Source organism: Girardinichthys multiradiatus, chromosome 7 (assembly GCF_021462225.1).
Source record: "Girardinichthys multiradiatus isolate DD_20200921_A chromosome 7, DD_fGirMul_XY1, whole genome shotgun sequence".
In the NCBI taxonomy this organism is placed as follows: Eukaryota; Metazoa; Chordata; class Actinopteri; order Cyprinodontiformes; family Goodeidae; genus Girardinichthys; species Girardinichthys multiradiatus.
The window spans coordinates 37,341,732-37,359,525 of NC_061800.1; the positions used below are offsets into that span (position 1 = coordinate 37,341,732).

Sequence of the window (17,794 nt, forward strand, 5' to 3'; positions counted from 1 at the left end):
GTTTTAGGGCCATTTACTCAATGAAACAACTAATGAAAAAAATGTTTGTTGTCTGCTTCTCTATAGCATTATTGTAATTTTCAGCACTGCATGTAACAAAGAATTTCACTTTAGAACCTTAGTCTTAACTTTACTTGTCATTCAAACACATCACAGTGTGACTCATTTCCACAAGCCAAACCATGACTCATTCTGTATCAAGGTATTATTTAGAATACAGATGTCATTACAATCATATGCTCTTTATGCTATTTATGTTGTCAAACCTGATGAGGACTTCTTTCATGCAATAACTGTAGACCTTCTATAAAGCAGCACACAGTCTTTTACAATCTCTGGTGCGTTTCACATTTTGCATCCATGAAATTTAATGTAACTCTTCTTCTCAGACACACCAACTGCTCCACAAGATCCCTTTTCAATTAAGCTGAGAGTTGGATGAAAAAGTATGCTTCAGAAAATGTTGACCTGTTCACATATACTTGACATTTTGAATGGTTTTAACAGGATTATGGTGCATATTTCTTGAAGTTTTTTACATTTAGTCATATTACAATAACAAACATCAATCTGTTTTATTTTGTTGGTGAAAGACCAACACAAAGTGAATGGGATACATTTTAAATGTTTTACAAATACAAATACTGAAAAGTATGGCTTAGACTTATATTTAATCTCTCTGATTCAATACTTGAGGATGGGCTTTGGACATTTTGGATTAAGCATATGCCAGAACCTTCTTCCACATGTTTGCTTTGTAAACAATGTTTCCTTTTCCTTCCTTTATAAAATTATGCATTGGATGACATCCAAATAAAATACATTGGTGGTGGTGGTGGTAATGTGGAAAAGTACAAGGAGTATGAATACTTTTGCAGGGCACTGTCTGTAATATGAGCCATTTTATGAATGACTTACAGCATATAATTGACCTCCGTCAGTTATCATGGATGCCAGTTGTGTATTATATTATAGAAACTTGGTTTTGCTTCATGACTTCCATAAAAATTCTATGTGGATCACAGAAACTCTCGCAGACCTGTGTTGCCAATAACATTCATTACAATGTTTTGCAAAACATTTTTATTATACTGAGCTGCTGAAACAGTTATTATTCTGCCAGTGGCTTGTATCATCTTCGGCATATATAAAAAGATCAGCACACAGTTGCACTTGTCTATGCTGATTACCTTACAGAAGTGTGGGGGTGGGAGGGGTCTCACTGGGCTTCAGCCCAACAGCCACTCACCCTGCAAGCAGCCGGATTACTTGATAGAAGACAAATGGGATGGCAGACAATTCAATAAGGATTTTAGCAGCTTAAGGTGAAGACAATATCAGAACTGGCAGGGGGGGGAGGGCAGAATTTCCTTTTATGCAACAGAGGATTATACAATCTTCTGCCTTCCTGAAAATGAATTGGTTGTTGCAAATTTCACGAGTTTCTTTTAACACAAATGTTTGATGTTCTTAAAATATTTTGTGTAATCCTTTTACTTAAAAACACACCAGAGGAGACACTTTCTACAACCATCAAATACTTTGACTTTAAAGCATGCTGTGTAAAAAAATATAAGATAATATTTTAAATAACTGAAGTACTCTTGGTGAATGGATTTGTTGTTCAGAGTGACAAATAAACAGACATCCAAGTTAAAATGTGAAAAATAATCAAGTTAGACCTTCTCTATGGTTCTCACCTGGTCTGTGGGTTAGGGTTAGGCTCTTTTGAAACCAAAAGGCGTCACTACACAAATTAAAATTAACCACACAGAACATTAACTCTCCTATAGATACGATCCGCCCTGGTAAAGATGTAAAACAATGCAAAATGTTTTATTGCACTAGCATCATCACACACTGAAATGTTTAGAGAAATAAACCTTTAAGTACATTTATGCAAATAAATTTTTTTTGACAATCCATCTAAAATAAATGTATCTAACGTTTTTAAAAATATATTTTTACTTTATTTTTTAAATGAAACAGTGCATCTAGGAACTTGTAATTAGTAACCCATAACTCCCCAATATGTGGACAAGCACCAGTTGCCCACTGTTAAGTATTGTTCAGGATCTGTGATGTTGAAGCCTGCATCTCCTCCAAAACGTCCTGGGAAACTTATTTGAATAGATTTAAAAAACAAACAAACAAAAAAAAAAATGGTTCCCTCTTATAAAAAACTGAAAATAGGTCATTACTGACTCTTTTAGCGGCATAATGATCCAAAACGTCAGGCCACAGCAACACAAGTATGATTCACCAGACACAAAATCAAGCCCTTTTGTCTATATACTCCAGCCTTGTTAAATAAAAAGAAGACTAAGCGCTGTCCGATTAATAAATATGAGTTATGAAAAGTAGTGATGGCAGAGATACCAATGATTATGGGATTTATGCCCTATGAGTAAATGTGAAAGGTTTAAATATTTTTGATATTACATTTTGTGATTATGCTTCTGCAATAAATAATGTATTTAATTTAGGACATTATACACATCCTTACAGATTTTCTTTTCAAACTATTTAAAGAGCTGATGATTATATCAAGTCTTGCAGAAAAACTAGTTTGGCCAAATAAATACGCAAATGCAATATTAAATGGTTGATACAGAAGTGAAGAGGTTAAAGACACATGGCCACTTCCGCGAGGGTAAAATATGTAGCTTTGACTAAAAACAAAGGAAAAAAGAAGCACAATTTGTGCAATCAGTACCAAGACAGGGAAATAGTGAGTTTAACTGCCTTTGAGACTCTGTGAGACCAGTTGAGGAGCAAATACTGTTAATGAAGCAATCAGATGTGGAGATTAAGTGAATTGGTAGCATCACCCAGGGAACTGACAACTTTACCATCTGCTCTGCATGACTTAAAAGAATTCTACAAGGATTTAATGTATCATTAACCAACAGATATGTGCCATAATGATAACTAGATTAATTCAAACAGCTTATTTTTTGCTGGGAGGAACACAACAGAAACTGTCCAGTGTGTCATGTATTGCAAAATCAATTTTGTTTGGACTGTGTTCATTTTTTTTTTTTTTTTTTTTGACAGCAGCACGCCAGTCACGGATGACTGGCAGCCACAAGCTGCTGGCTGACAATAGTCACAAAACAATTCTTCAGACAGTATTCATTTGGGATCCCAGTAGGGTGTTAGGGTGCTAATTGTCAGAGATTCAGCCCAGAGACACAGAGCTAAGTGGAAAGTCACTGCTCAGCTTCTAGTGGGTGACTCATGATGCCTTTCCCTTCTTTTGTCTTAGATGGTGATTCAGTGCTCCTCCGCTGTGAGCAAGTGACTCTGCCTCCTACCATTTTGCACCACGGTCAGGAAAAATACAACTGATAGATGTTTTCAACACATTTGATGGAAATATTTACCACCATGTTAGGATAGGTAGCTTTAATGTATTACATATTTACAGAGATAATCTCTAGAATAAAAGTCTAGAAGATTTTTACTGATAAAATCAGATTTTTCCTATTCATCTTTGCAAAATAGCCCAAGTTATTGGATAGAGAATGTCTATGAACAGCAATTGTCAAGTTTTCCCACAGATTCTCAGTTGGCTTTAGATGCCCCCCTGGAAGGTAAATCTTGGACTTGGTTTCAAGTCATTGCAGCCTATGGCATGTTTTCCTTGATGATTCCCCATTGTTCGGCTCAATCCATCTTCCCATGAACTCCGACCAGCTTCTCTGTACCTCCTGAAGAAAAACAGCCTTACAACATGATGCCACCATCATGATTCACTGTGAGGATGGTTGATCTTGAGTGTTAATTTTCCTACCACGAATGTTAATTTGCATGTAGACCAAAAAGGTCCAGAGTACCTTCTTTCACATGATTGCCGTAAACCTTAGAGGGCTTGTGACCATCTGGCAAACTGGCTTTTTTAAGGCTTTTCTTTCCACAATGGCTTTCTCAGGCTACTTTTCCAGAAAAGACAAATTTATGGATCTGTGGATCTCTGATGTTCCTTTGGAGTTGGCATGGACCACTTTGCTGCAGCGATTATTCCTTTACTTATGGCAATGTCTTGGTGAGTTTCAAGATGAGCCATATTCTTTTGTTATTTGGATGTTTGATGGATAGCTTTATGAGATGCTCAAAGTGTGACTAATTGCACAACATAATAATGCATTAATCTTTTATACAACTTTATGCGAGACCTTTCTAGTATGTTCAGTCTTCATGTTGCTGTTTGTTCATTGATATTTACTAACAAACCTGTAAAAGACTTTAACAGAACACCTGGATGTATACTGAAATAAAATTTCAAACAGGTGGACCCATCCCCTGATTTCCCTTCAAGTAGAGGGGTCATGATATACACAACTCTCAGTTACCTCAGTTTTAAGGATATGGTGTTGTACAACATAAAATAATAATAATAATTATACAAATTCTAGGTTTGCCTGATAATCTAATAACTGCAAGAATACATGATGCAATGGCTTCCCATATTTCATTAAAGAATAGAGGTCACATTCCATGAGAAAATGAATCAGTCAGAAAGCTGGTTGACTTTAAGAATGTTGAGCTTTTGTTTAGAAAGTTTCATGTTTTGTTGTCGGTTGACCTACAGTGCCATCACATGTTCTGCTCTGTGGTCAGGTTGAGAAGTTGGTGACTTTTTGTCACCAAGACGTTTGGTAAAAAACTATAACAGAATTACTATTTTGGGCATTGGCTCATTCATACTAAATTACACATACGGACCTAAATCTATATTTTACCGATAGTATTAGTAGGGAATCAAATAATGTTCTATCTAATATAGAACGGTTTCAACAAGGTATTTTCTTTGCTCGTAATTAAAAAGGTTTGCCAGTGCATCTTCTTGAGTTCACCTATTTTAAAATGAATTAAACCATCAGCAAACTGCAGCTAAAAGATATTAGATTTTGTTGGTACTTCTATGCTGAAAGAAAAATCCACAGTGACACTGTGACTGTGACCCTGCACACTGTTGAAAAAGGACTGCATTCACTGTTCAACAAAATCAGCACTTGTTCTTCATTAAACGTCCTTGTCTGTGACAGAAATGTGTTTGAGACAGAAAGCAGCATTTCAAAGACATCAAAAGATCTTTGCTGATAAGGAAAGTCAGAAAAGTTGAAAAGAAGCTTAAAAACGAATACATAATTGTTGTACTGTCCTAGTTTTATGTTATTACCAATATTTCTGTATATAAGCTGACTTGCCTTTTTTAGTTAGGTTACAAAAACATTCATAACATTTCATAACCTATTTTTCAGGCTTTATTTACAACAGATTAAGACTGCCCTGCAATGCTGTTGCTGCTATACCGGTTGTCCTACCGGGGTGCTTCCATCATGGAATCACATCTAGAGATGTTTCTTCACAATCTACAGATGTTATTACCTTGTCTCATTTTTCACCTCCTACTGACAAGCATGACAGCTTGACAAATACACTTCTCATTTAAACTGCAACATGAAAAGCCATAACTATATTCACTCTTTTTGTAACAAGTCAGTGTGCGAGTTGGAGGTGTGCACACTTTTCTCCAAGTATGTACGTTTATCTACGTTATGCCCTGTTCATGGGATTTTATTTATTGGCAAACAGGAAACAGGCTCTTCATAATAGATACATGTTTCACTCCTTTTGGTTACAGCCAATGGTGGACATAATGCATATAGCAGCTTCCTTGAAGCGCTCAGTGTGGCCATTATAACCAGTCTGATGACTAGTCCACACCAATGAGCTCAGGCCATACATAGCTACACTGTTGCTACACCTTTGTTACTAGACCTACATTAACAGTGAACCACCACAGTCTCCATACATAATGTGCTGTGAAAAAGTATTTGCCCCCTCACAGGTTTCTTCTGTTTTTCTTATTATCCTTGAGAATTTTGGTTGAAGTTTCCTATGGGGTAAGAACACTGTCAAAAACAATGTGTATGTAAAGACGGAAATGTGTGCATATTAGTCAATAGTTGTGCATAAGTAAAATCCAAAAGAGGTATTGTATATTTTCTCTATAAGAATACAAAATAAAATGTGACAGCTTCAAGAAATTACAAACACAAAGTTCAAGTTTACAGTTGTGGTTTATTCTTTATGAATACAATATGCTATAACAGTTTGTGAATACGATTTCTTTTCTTTGAGAATACGAATTTACATCAGCGACTTGGTGTCACGTGATCTCAGGCTGGTTAGGGGAGCACAGGGTTATTAGATTTGCGTTGCGCATGCGCTGTCACACTCCTCACCGCCAGTAAACGTAGTGCTGGGATTGGATGATGGAAAAAGGTAATGGGAGGTAATTCAGTCTAAAAGGAATATTAGGAACAGAGGGGAGATAGGGTGGAAATCTAGAGTATTACAAATAAAGCATTGTTCTTATTTTTGTGAAATACAAAACTAAATCATAGAATATAGTGGGTGGAGTTATACAATGATGTACAGTAGGTGGCAGTATGCACCTCTGAATTTGTTGCGTAAGTCACTAGAAGAAGAAGAAGAAAAAGAAGCAGCAGCACTAGCGCCAAGATGACGGACCACGTAAATTCGTATTCTCATAGAAAATAAATTGTATTCACAAACTGTTATAGCATCTTGTATTCATAAAGAATAAACCACAACTGTAAACTTGAACTTTGTGTTTGTAATTTCTTGAATCTGTAACATTGTATTTTGTATTCTTATAGAGAAATGTACAATACCTCTTTTGGATTTTACTTATGCACAACTATTGACTAATATGCACACATTTCTGTCTTTACATACACATTGTTTTTGACAGTGTTCTTACCCCATAAGTTTCTAAGTACTTGTATTCTGTACGTCAATGATTTAAAATGTATTTATATTGTGATCCAAGTGTCACTCTTTAGTTACTGTTTTTCTCTGCAGATCTTACTTGTATCATTTTGTAACCTTAAGCCCTGGGTTTTATTTACTTCTTGTTTTCTGTTGTTCCTGTTTTTGAGTTACTTTGACACCTTATGACTGGAATCTTGGCTATTTTTCATATTGCGTTGTGTTCTGTTTCTGGTTTGAACATATTTTTGGTTTCAGTGTCTTTGTTTCCATGTTTCCATCTGTATTATGTTAATTGTTCATTTTCCGTAAGCAATTACATTCCAGCTTCTCTCAGCTTCAGTACATCATCTAATCACCTACTGGGTTGCTATGATGCTATTACTACTGCCTGTATATATATAATAGTCCCTGGTCTCTTCAGCTCTTGGTCAGATCCTCTGTTTATATCAGTCAGGCTTCGTCTACTAAAGATCTACTAACTTTTGCATTAGTTTTCAACTTGTGATTTCTTGTTTTTTTTTTTTTATCTTGCATTCCAGTTTTCATAAGATTGTATTCTCTTCCTTTTTTCTAGTAAAGAATGTTTATGTTTACATGCCTGCCTCCTGCACCTGGGTCCTCTAAAACACCAGTTTAGAACGGCTTTTGCTAGGATTAAACAATGTTTAATATCAGGCAAACACCTGAGTTATTCTAAAACGCTGAAACATTGTATTCAGAGGGTGAAAAGTTGTTTTACATTAAAATCTTGAAAAAACATTATTTTTGCTTTAGATGCAAGGTGAACAGCGTGAGCTAAGGTTTTAGAAATTTAATCTCAGGTGAAGAAAAACTGGAATTGTTTAATCAAGAACAAAGTAAGTCACAGTGAAATAGTTTTATACTTTCTGTAAACTTAAGTTATAAAGAGGTTTTGGACCTGTTGACTAATCAGTTAGGATTCTGCAGTGGTCTTGAATTTTGGCACAGATACAGCCTCACTTCTTGGGTAAGACTAATACTGCAGCAACATCCTCTCTCTATTACCCTCATGACCCTGAGAAGATATCAGGCATAAAAGCATCTGAAAGAAAACTGTGACAGGAACTTTAGGGCAAAACCTTGCTTTTCTGTAGTTGGAAAAAACACTGTCTATCAAACAGCAAAAAGTCCCTGGCAGTACAGCCATCTTTGGAAAGTTGCACATTTGACCCATAATAACAAATCAAATTGAAGTCATGCACCACCATGCGCAGAATGACCAGACTGCTATAACAAATGTGTTTTTTTGTATGGTTTTTTTTTGCTCTACAAGCTCTCCTACAGCACTCAGGTAAAAACTGGTTTTATTTGGTTCTAGGGATAAAGTTCAAAAACATCTCTGGGGTTTTGGCACTTACTACCACAGAGGCTGTAGTGACCATGTCAGAGAATCAACACTAAAATCATTAAATTGCCCACAGCAGCAAGAATGTGGTCAATTTAATATTCTGGTAAGGACAGGCCAGCTTTGTAATGGGAGTCATAGATCAGTAGAGGTCTTTGGACACTGGGCTGAATTTCTCAAACAAGGTGAAAAAATCCAAATTTGGAAACCTGTGCATTCTCTTTTTACAAGTGTAAGGTGTGGAGTTTGTGTTCACTCAGTGTTAGTGGATATTTCTGTGTGCAAACAGATGCCTGTCGCTCAAGTTGAATCTTTGTGTACCTCTCTCTGTTGAATTTGAGTGAATGCAAGACAGCTGGCCGTCTCTGCCGTAGATTCCACAAGTGTAGTGTGTCGTCTGCACAGGCTGTAACCAGCGCCCCCTAAAAGACAAGGAAAAAAGATTTCAGCAGAGAATTTGTGCACAAGCAGAGGCAGTCTAGACTTCTGTGTTTAAGGCGGAATTAGGTTTGCTTGAAGTAATGTTCAGTTAAGTCATGAGTAATATTTTCCCTATCTGTAGTAGACAAGATGTTATATTGTTGTTGTATTGTGTTTGTAGAAAAGTGAAGAAATCGTCATAACAGTGGAAAGATGTCACCTAGTAAGTGAGACACCCCTTTAAAGGCAGTTTTAGAGATTTAAGATAAAACTGAAAATGTTTATATCTATGGGATACAATGCTGTGTTAATAACTATCAACCGTCTACACCTTCACAATAGTCCGTTGTTAAATTTGTGTATTTTCTTGATCCAACCAAGTACCTACACAAAGTCAATTTGGTTGTGGTAGATGATTGTGGGTCTGTCGGGATAATTTCCAAACAACCTCAAAACCTGTAAAAGTACACAACTGCATAGTGCTTTATGCCGTTCCACAAATGACCACCTGGTGAAAAATCTAGATGCTTATGCTACTCTTGGAGGACTCAGAATATACGAAGAGTTGCAGCTGATAAGGCGGATTGATACAGCTGGCAGGCTGAACCAACATATGTGTTGTAGCAACACAGATGTCATTCACCCTGCGACAATAGTGACAAATTTAACTTGTGAAAGTGCAGGCATGTTTCAATATAGCAATATATCTCACAGATATAACCATTTTGTTTGATTTGCTTTAAAAAGCTAAAATTGGCTAAAATGTGGCAATCCATCAGCTATTAGTCTTTCATCAATCCGGAGATGTCTTTTATTTTTACAAACTCACTGCGATTTGTTTACTACAGATAAGGGAACTGGTACTGATAATAATTTCACAGAGCCACACCTTAAGAAATCAAAGCTATCTTTAGAGGCCAAGTGTATAGTCTAGGTCCTTATTTAAATTACTGGTCATTAGCAATATTGTCCCTTTTAGGATTAGGAGAAAAGAGAACTGCCTTTAGACAAAATGTTTTTCATAATTTGTTCAAAACCTTTGGGAACCCTAGTTCAGGTTCTGTGATCAGGATGTTTAAACTGGAATGTTCAGTATATCTTACTGACTAAGATAGTGAAATGTTAATTTGAAAGACAAATAAAATCAGATCATCAAGTGTTGTGTTCTGAATTGTGTTAAGCTGAACTGTATGTAATTGAAGCTGAAATTCAATTACACAAATAAACAAATGACCCTGATCTCAGAATCCAATAAAGCTGCCAAACAAGTGAACTAGAGATTGCCGCAATAAAAAGCGTATTTGCCTTTATGAAGATTTTTATCACAGCCAATCTATCACTTATCACTCTGCTCTTGTACTGAACATGTTGTTACAGTCTTGATAAGTACAGCAGTAAGCAGTGATCTGGCTTACTGCGACATCGCCAGTAGATAAGCCAGATCGCTAATCATATCTGTTAGAAACTCCCGCTGGCTTTCAAACTTAGAACTGGAATAGAGTTTAAGATGTTTTTGACATCATTCACAGATCCAGGTTCCAACCTAAATAAGTAGCCAGCAACAACTGTTCCTGGTTCTTTGTTGTCCTCTTCTGTTAAAAATTTGGTTTAGCATTATTCCTCCTCCTGAATTTCTCTTTTGAAAAGTTTTAGATAAAGCACCGAATATGTGCTTGAAGAGATTTTTGGCTTTTGATGTTTATCATCTTTACGTCACAGTTTGTTTACACTCTAAAAATGTTCAACCAAAATGTCTTCTGAGTACAACTACAGGCTGCTAAAAGTACCACCAATTGAACCTTGTAGCACTTTTTAAGACTTATGGCTCTAGTGCTTTTAAGATCATTAAAACCAACAACAAGAAAAGTTCTACACAATACTGGTGGCTATCTCCATAACAGCTTAATTACTGTTTTTTTCTGACAGAAAAACTCTTAGGCAGTTTGTGCTGCCTAAGAGTTGTGTGAATGAGAAGGTAGTAGCAGCCCAGATGTAACAGTTTCTCTTCACCCCGCAGAATACACTGAATACAACTCTGAGTCCTGTTAGCTATAGAAATACTCAAATCACTCTGCAGTCAGTGACCTTTTAGAGGGAACAAAGATAATTAGAAAACATCTTTGATCTTTAAAGGAAAGATAACTCACCTGATCTACAGTTTAAAGACATAAAGGCAAAGAGCAGACTCTTCTTTTAAGTTTCCATAACTGCATCTCTTATCAGTCTCTAGTACATAGAATATTTTTTCCTGACATCTGTTGGGTCTGCATCATCTATCAAAGAACCTGAACAAATGGATAAAAAGACTTGCTTTGTCACTCGTACTAACCCACAGCCACTAGTTCTACTTATAGAAATAAGAGGGGTGTCCTGCTGCTCAACATAATGGACCACACAATATGCCGCATCCTTCAGCTCTGCTACTACAAGGATATTACAGGTAACACCTTTCTGCATTAATAGCCAATAAGAAGAAATATAAAATCCACTTCCCTTTTTCTTTTCTTCTGTGAACATATATATTATATTTGTAATTACGACAGTCACAATAGAATTTTCCATTGGGACCCGACATGGTTTTGTTTGATTCCACTGCTTTCAAGCAGGATAAAAAAAAAATCTGCAAAGATAGGCCTGCAAACATTTACAGCAGCTGCACTAAACGAAGACGCAAAGTATCACAGCATATTGGTGAAATCATGGCATCAGTCCAACATTTGAAGAAAATTATGATTAAAGTTGAATTCCCACAGAGGCTGTGCTAGCAGAGCATTGCTGTAAAGACCGGAGCCCAGGGAGAATTAGGTATAGATTACAAACCTAATCACGGGATTAAAGACTGTAATGTAGCATAGACAGCTTCCAACTGATTTTCATGCTGGTAATATTTCCCACTGACTCTCCAAATCCATCACTTTATGGGAAGCAGAAAAGAAGTTAAACAATAATTTGTTACAGTTATTTTTTAGGAGGATTGTCTACATCTTTCCTAAAAGATATTTGATTAAGTGCATGTCCCAGTAGTAGTACACCAGAACAGACATTCCCCCCACCACTGTTTACATTGTTTTCCCTGCTGTTTATAGCTCTGATTTATTTCGATTTTCTCAAAGGGTTTTGTCAAACAGAACTGCAATGGTGGAAAAATGCTCTTTGCAAGCCAAATGAAAAAAGGGAAAAATAGATTTTCATCAGCTGTCTCCATATGCGGAAAGGTTTGGATGCAGCTCATCCATGTTAAATCGGAGGAGTGGGGCTGACTGGGTCTGAAGACTTTTTAGCAAGTTCAGAAAATTAACTTGTTTGTATTATTTTACCTTACCCACAGCTTTCCATTCAGTGCGACTCCTTTTCTTCTCTGCATCTCATGTAATTGCACCCCTGGGGATTGTTTAAAGCTGTTTTGCATTGAAGGAATTAGTAATTTCCAATTATGCTAAAATGGATTTGCCAAATGGATGTGCAAACGTTTGGAGAGAAAATGTTTTTCAAGGGAAGTCACCCACATAGTAGGGGGTCTGCAAAGAGTATACTTTACAGTGCTTAAAATGGTACTTAGTCTTAAACCTATATTCGATTCAGAACACATTTTGGGAAATTTGATATGCATGTAGTCATTACAGAGTCAAAACAACATACTGGGTAATGTTTTGACATTAAAAATGACTCAAATAAGTTTTCGAAAAGATTCTTTTAAGTATTAATATACACTTTTATCCGACATGTTGATTCCCATTGATTCCCTCTTTCAACACATTTAATCAGCTTATTAAAAACTAATCTTAAAAATATTCCTCTCAGCTATAACCACAGAATGCAAAACAGACAAGTGCAATATGGACTGAAAGAAGGTGCAACACCATCTTATAAAGAAAATATGGAAGACAAGAGAAAAGAAGAACATGAACAGCTGACAGGGCACAATCTACCTAATTATTGTGATGGCAAAAAAAAGAAAGGTGAACAGGTACATGTATGTTTACAGCAACGTTATAATGAGAAGAGGAACAGGTCGGAAGTGGCAAAATTAGAAAACGTCCCCACACTTACCAATTCAGGTAGCAATGCTCTCTTACATTTGTAATGGCATGACAGAAAAGAGTCACTTCTGAAATAACTCTCAAACAACTTCTTAACATATTAATAGCGTCAAATGATTGTAATGATTCGTTTTAGTATCCTCCCTTACCATCCCAACTGTGCATGCTGGCAAAATTAATACGGTCTACATCCAGTCTAGTGGTCTGTAGACAAGATCAATATGACTCAGTCTTACATTACTTGCTCCATTTGATTAAATAAATTAAACATTCTAAAAATCACAGCTTTTTGAATATGCTCCCATAGATTCAGGCTTACCTCATTGATGAGAAACTGAAGTTGAAGAACAGCTGCTCCGCTCTCATGTTGACAGTAGCAGTCCACCCCTGGTCGGCCCAGTCTGATAGCATGACAGAGTCAAGGAAGACTGTATGTTATAATATTAGTTTATTACATGGGAATCCAGGAAAGGAGCCCATTTCAGCACTTTTCAAAAATAAAAGACAAAATTAGTTTGATTGAGTAAAACACAGCAGCGTATATCCTGGTATCACAATCCTCAAATGTAGATTGTGAAAAGTATTTCTGTAAATGCCCACTAAAACACAGTCTGCAACTGTGTTGCCTAAAAGTTATACTCACTTACATACTAACTTTTATTATCCTTAGATTCAACAAATACAAAAACATTGTGAAATTTCCACTTTGATGGATGATAATTAACTTTGGAGTAAAAAATTATAATAGATTTTTGACAGTTCTTTGCAAGTTGATCTAATGTTGGCAGTCACAACCTCATCAAAAGTTTAGAAAGTTCCTCCCTTTATTTCTTAGTGGAGATGTTTGGACGTTATTGTCCAGTGAGGCTGCAACAGTCCAAACAATAGCCTGAAAAAAACATATTTTCTCATGATCTCAAGATAATTCCAGCCAGATCGAATGTTTATCCTCATCTATTAACTCAGGAGTTAGGGGATGTCTCAGAAATATTAATTCATTATAGGAAAATACATCAAACTGTGATGTTAGGATGGGAAATATCATAGTATGAAGTATGGTGGCTTTTACCTGCACATGGTCTCTGTGTGCTCCTGCTGTCTACCTGGTGCACTCACAACTAAATTGATCCCTTCTTTTAGTTTCACTCAAATACAGTGCCTTTTCATCTGCACACTCTTACAATATATAAAGATTTTGTTTTAAGTCTGAGTCTTAGAACTATAGAAATATTCTGTCAAATCTTATAGGAAAGCCTGGTTTGAAAAGAAATATCAAATTATATGTGATACATTCTTTTTATTTTCCAAATCTTCAGAAAACATGAATGCAGCACTAATGAGAAGCCTGGATGTTAGAACGGTGTTGATTTTTGTATTATGGGCCATTAAAATGGTTTTCAGTCACTAAGTTTGAATTCAGAAGGCATGTTTAAATCTCCAAAATGGATTTTGAGGCTCACCAAAACACTACCTGCCAAATTCATTTTGAGTAGCTTTTTATTAATTTCAATTTTTAAACAGCTTTAAAGCTATGTGTTTTTCTATGCCAGACAGAAGAAAAACATATAATATTGCTGAGCCGTTAAAAGAGTAGAATTGCAAAAAGAAGAAGCAGCACCATGTCTCTTCCTCCCTGCAACATTAAAGGTACACTTTGTTCCTGTCATTCTGGCAATTTTGGGCCATGCAATGTAAAAGCCTTTAATTTAAGAAAATGATGGTTAAACATTGTGCTACTGAAGCTGTGAGTCAACCCTGTTTAACATTACAATTGCACAGATAATGGTGCTATCAACAGTAGACTGCTTCTAAAACCTTTGAGTGAAATAGACAGAACTGGATTGAATTCTCTCTGTTTAAAACTGATGTTTTGGCTGTCTAGTTTACACATCCCACCTTCAAAGTTTTGACTTGCAGTGTATTTTATTGGGATTTTTTTTGAGAGACTTACACAAAGTAGCACATAATTGCAGAACAAAGTTGCTAAGAATCTGAAAAGTGTGGTGTACTGTGTTTATGTGACATTCCTAAACCACTGCAACTGTTTGATCATCAAATTTAATTATCCAAAATCCTGTTATGAATTTTTGCTATTATTACTATTATTATATATCTTTCAGGCCGTAGTGTAAAAATACATTTTTGGAGGCATAATTTAAATTGCTCATATGCTACACTGTTATTTTTTTATTAAACTTAATTTAATTAAATTTAAATTTATTTTATCTCTCAAGAATTTCCTGCTATGTTAAGTCACATTCTAATACTATGTAAGAAGAATGCATTCATTGACTGTGTTTAGAAATGGCTTTTGAGGAGCAAACAAATCTGCATTCAGTTTATACCGGAAACGGCACTGGATTCCAAAGGAAGATCTCAATTTCTTATCAAACATATTTAAAATAGTTGGATCTAACTCAAGAGCAGCTACACAGAAACTACTAGTTCTTCAGAGTTTTCCTTACTACCACAATAGTTAGGCATCCATGGAATATGTATAAGGACGACTTATACGCTTTCCACCAATTATGTTTATTCTTGCAATTTGTGGTACTTGGTTATCATTTTATTTGTTCACTGGAACAAAACATCTTTCGAATACATGAATAAAATTGTATTTTGCTGATTAAGAGCTTAATTTGCAGTTTCTTAATCTGATGCAGTTTGGCACTAATAGATTTGTTTTTTTGGGGGGTTCAAGCCATATACTCAAGTGTGCTGCTCAACCCATTATTGTCCTCAAAATGTGACACCATTTAAAGTACAATTAACAGATTTTCCAAAGATATAAGATATATTGCCAAGAAGCAAAGAAATTGACCGAGCAAATTTCCTTATTGTTTTTCACTTTGACAAGAAATATGGCAGCGTTTTAATTTCACCCCGACTACTATGTGTTGGCAATTACCCAGGTTATAAGGGAATCTAAATAGTTTTCTCATTTTATGAACAGAGCGGATTCTTAGTTTGTGTCTTGTTATTTTGTAAGCGTATGAACTGTAGTGTTCTATTACAAAACACACTGAATGATGTGACTGGTCGACTCACCCATCCCTTTTCCCCAAAGAGATTTCTGTCACCCTTGTTTAACATCACTGGATACTCATTACAAACAGCTCAAGGCTAGGTGATTGTCTGAGCTGTAATCAAATATATGCTCACTTGACTGACAGGGTGAAAACATGTAATATCTATAAAAAAAAATCTTTCACATACAAAATGTTGATTATTACAACAAAGCGAGGATAAAAGAAAAGGGCAGATTTAATTAGGCCCAGAAGAAAATATAGCCCTTGTGCTGTTTTGAAAATGCTTAAACAAATGCTAATGCATTTGTTTAAGCATTTCCGTTATTTCAACATATTGAGTAATAAAACTATATAGATTTTGTCCAGTTAAATGCATCTCAATCTATAATGTAATTCTTTATTAGAATCCAGCCTTAAACATGGTTGGTGCATCTTGCTACATTTTACAATGTGCTCTGAAGTCAACGGGCCAGAGCCCTCCAGTTTTTCTAGGCGGACTTATCACATCTCCAGCGGCAGCACCCATTGACTCAGATATTTTGAACTGCTGAACCAGACAACAGATTGCAGGTGCACTGGAGAGGATGTTCTCTGACCATTAAAGGTTCAAAATACAGCCTGCAATTCTGGGGTGCAGTCAAGATTTATCCCTTTCGTGGGTGTGTCCCAGGAGATGGAGTGATGATTCAATGATTAAAAGGTCAGTGGTTTCATCTTTGACTTCTCGGTGCGCATGAAGGTGTGTCCTTGGGCAAGATACTGATGTGCTCAACAGAGAGAGAGTGAGTGTGTGTATGTATATATGACATAGAAAAAGGTGATGGTGTAGAAGCCTCATATAAATGCAGAATCCTCACAGGTCCTAAAGAAAGAAATTAGTGATACTGTATCTGATAAACACCTTCACCCAGCAACATAATTTTTACCTTGCATCAATCAGTAATCTGTTTGTTGGCCTCTGTCTCTTTAAAACCAGGTTCCATAAAATTAATTGCATATGGGTAATGGTGAAATGTTTGCGTAATTTATGCATATAGTTTTATAGCGATTTCATATGTTAATTAGAAATCTCATTTCAATTCAATTCAATTCAATACGTTCTTAATCCCAAAGAAAAATTAAATGTTGTTGTAGCTCATATTATACAGGTTTCTTTAAAGAGCTGTTGTAGATGGTGATGGCTGTGGGCAGGAAGGATCTCCTGTAGCAGTCTGTTTTACAGCAGATTTGAAGAAACCTCTGACTGAAGAAACTCTGTTGTTGTCTGATGAGCGGAGTGGAGTGGAGGAGTTACCAGAACAGAGCCAGCCTTCTTTATTAGCTTGCTGAGCTTTTTCAAGTCCCTGGCTCTGATGCTGGTACCCCAGAAAATATGTACCATCTTGCTGCAAACACTGAAGGTCCTAAGCATTCTCAAGAAGTACAGTCTGCCCTGTGCCTTCTTGAAGATGGCTTCACAGTTGCATCTCCAGTCCAGTCTGTTGTTTAGTTGAACACCAAGGTATTTATGATCCTCCACCATCTCCACTTCTTCTCCCATGATGGCAATAGTGTTTGACCTGTTCCTGATTCTCTTAAAACCCACAATCCTCTCCTTTGTTTTATTCACGTTCAAGATGAGATTATTGTAAATATCTCATTGTCACCAAATATTACATTTATGAATTTTAGAGTATCTGTGGCAGACAGCAGACATCATGCTGATGACATTGTCTAAAATCTCTGCCCTTGAAAACTTAAGGTTGTTTTATAACAGCTGACAGCTACGGTATCTGTATTTGTGTCTATCCTTGCAGGAAATATCTATGTGTTATAAACTAAAAGTGTTGCACAGGCAAGAAGGACTGAAATAGTGGTCAAAGCCGTGTGCATGGTTCTGGGGGAGGGGGGATTCATCATATAACATGAATCCAAACCTTAGCGGGGACTATGATCATTTTTTAACAGATTTCTGTTGTTATTTTGGCCAATGACTAATTAGTTTATTTAGGATTTTATCAAAAAAATCTTTTAGAAATAAAAATCTGAAAGTTGTGGTTTGTATTTCTACTTAGCCTCCTTTACTCAGATACCCTCAAATGAAATAAAGTGAAACCAAAATACAACATAGTGCTGGCAGCATCGAATTGTAT

At 36.1% G+C, this 17,794-nt stretch overlaps 1 protein-coding gene across 5 annotated transcripts in view; it reads right to left on the reverse strand.

Annotated features, from left to right (window-relative positions):
* The window catches only part of stxbp5l (syntaxin binding protein 5L), a 196,962-nt gene that overhangs the window by 98,279 nt on the left and 80,889 nt on the right, over positions 1-17,794 (reverse strand). For all 5 annotated transcript variants that reach the window (XM_047369993.1, XM_047369994.1, XM_047369995.1 and 2 more), the window contains exons 3-4: positions 12,953-13,034; positions 8,495-8,595 (exon numbers count right to left, since the gene is read on the reverse strand). In XM_047369993.1, the coding sequence (XP_047225949.1) occupies positions 8,495-8,595; positions 12,953-13,034 (183 nt within the window). The remainder of the gene's footprint in view (positions 1-8,494; positions 8,596-12,952; positions 13,035-17,794) is intronic.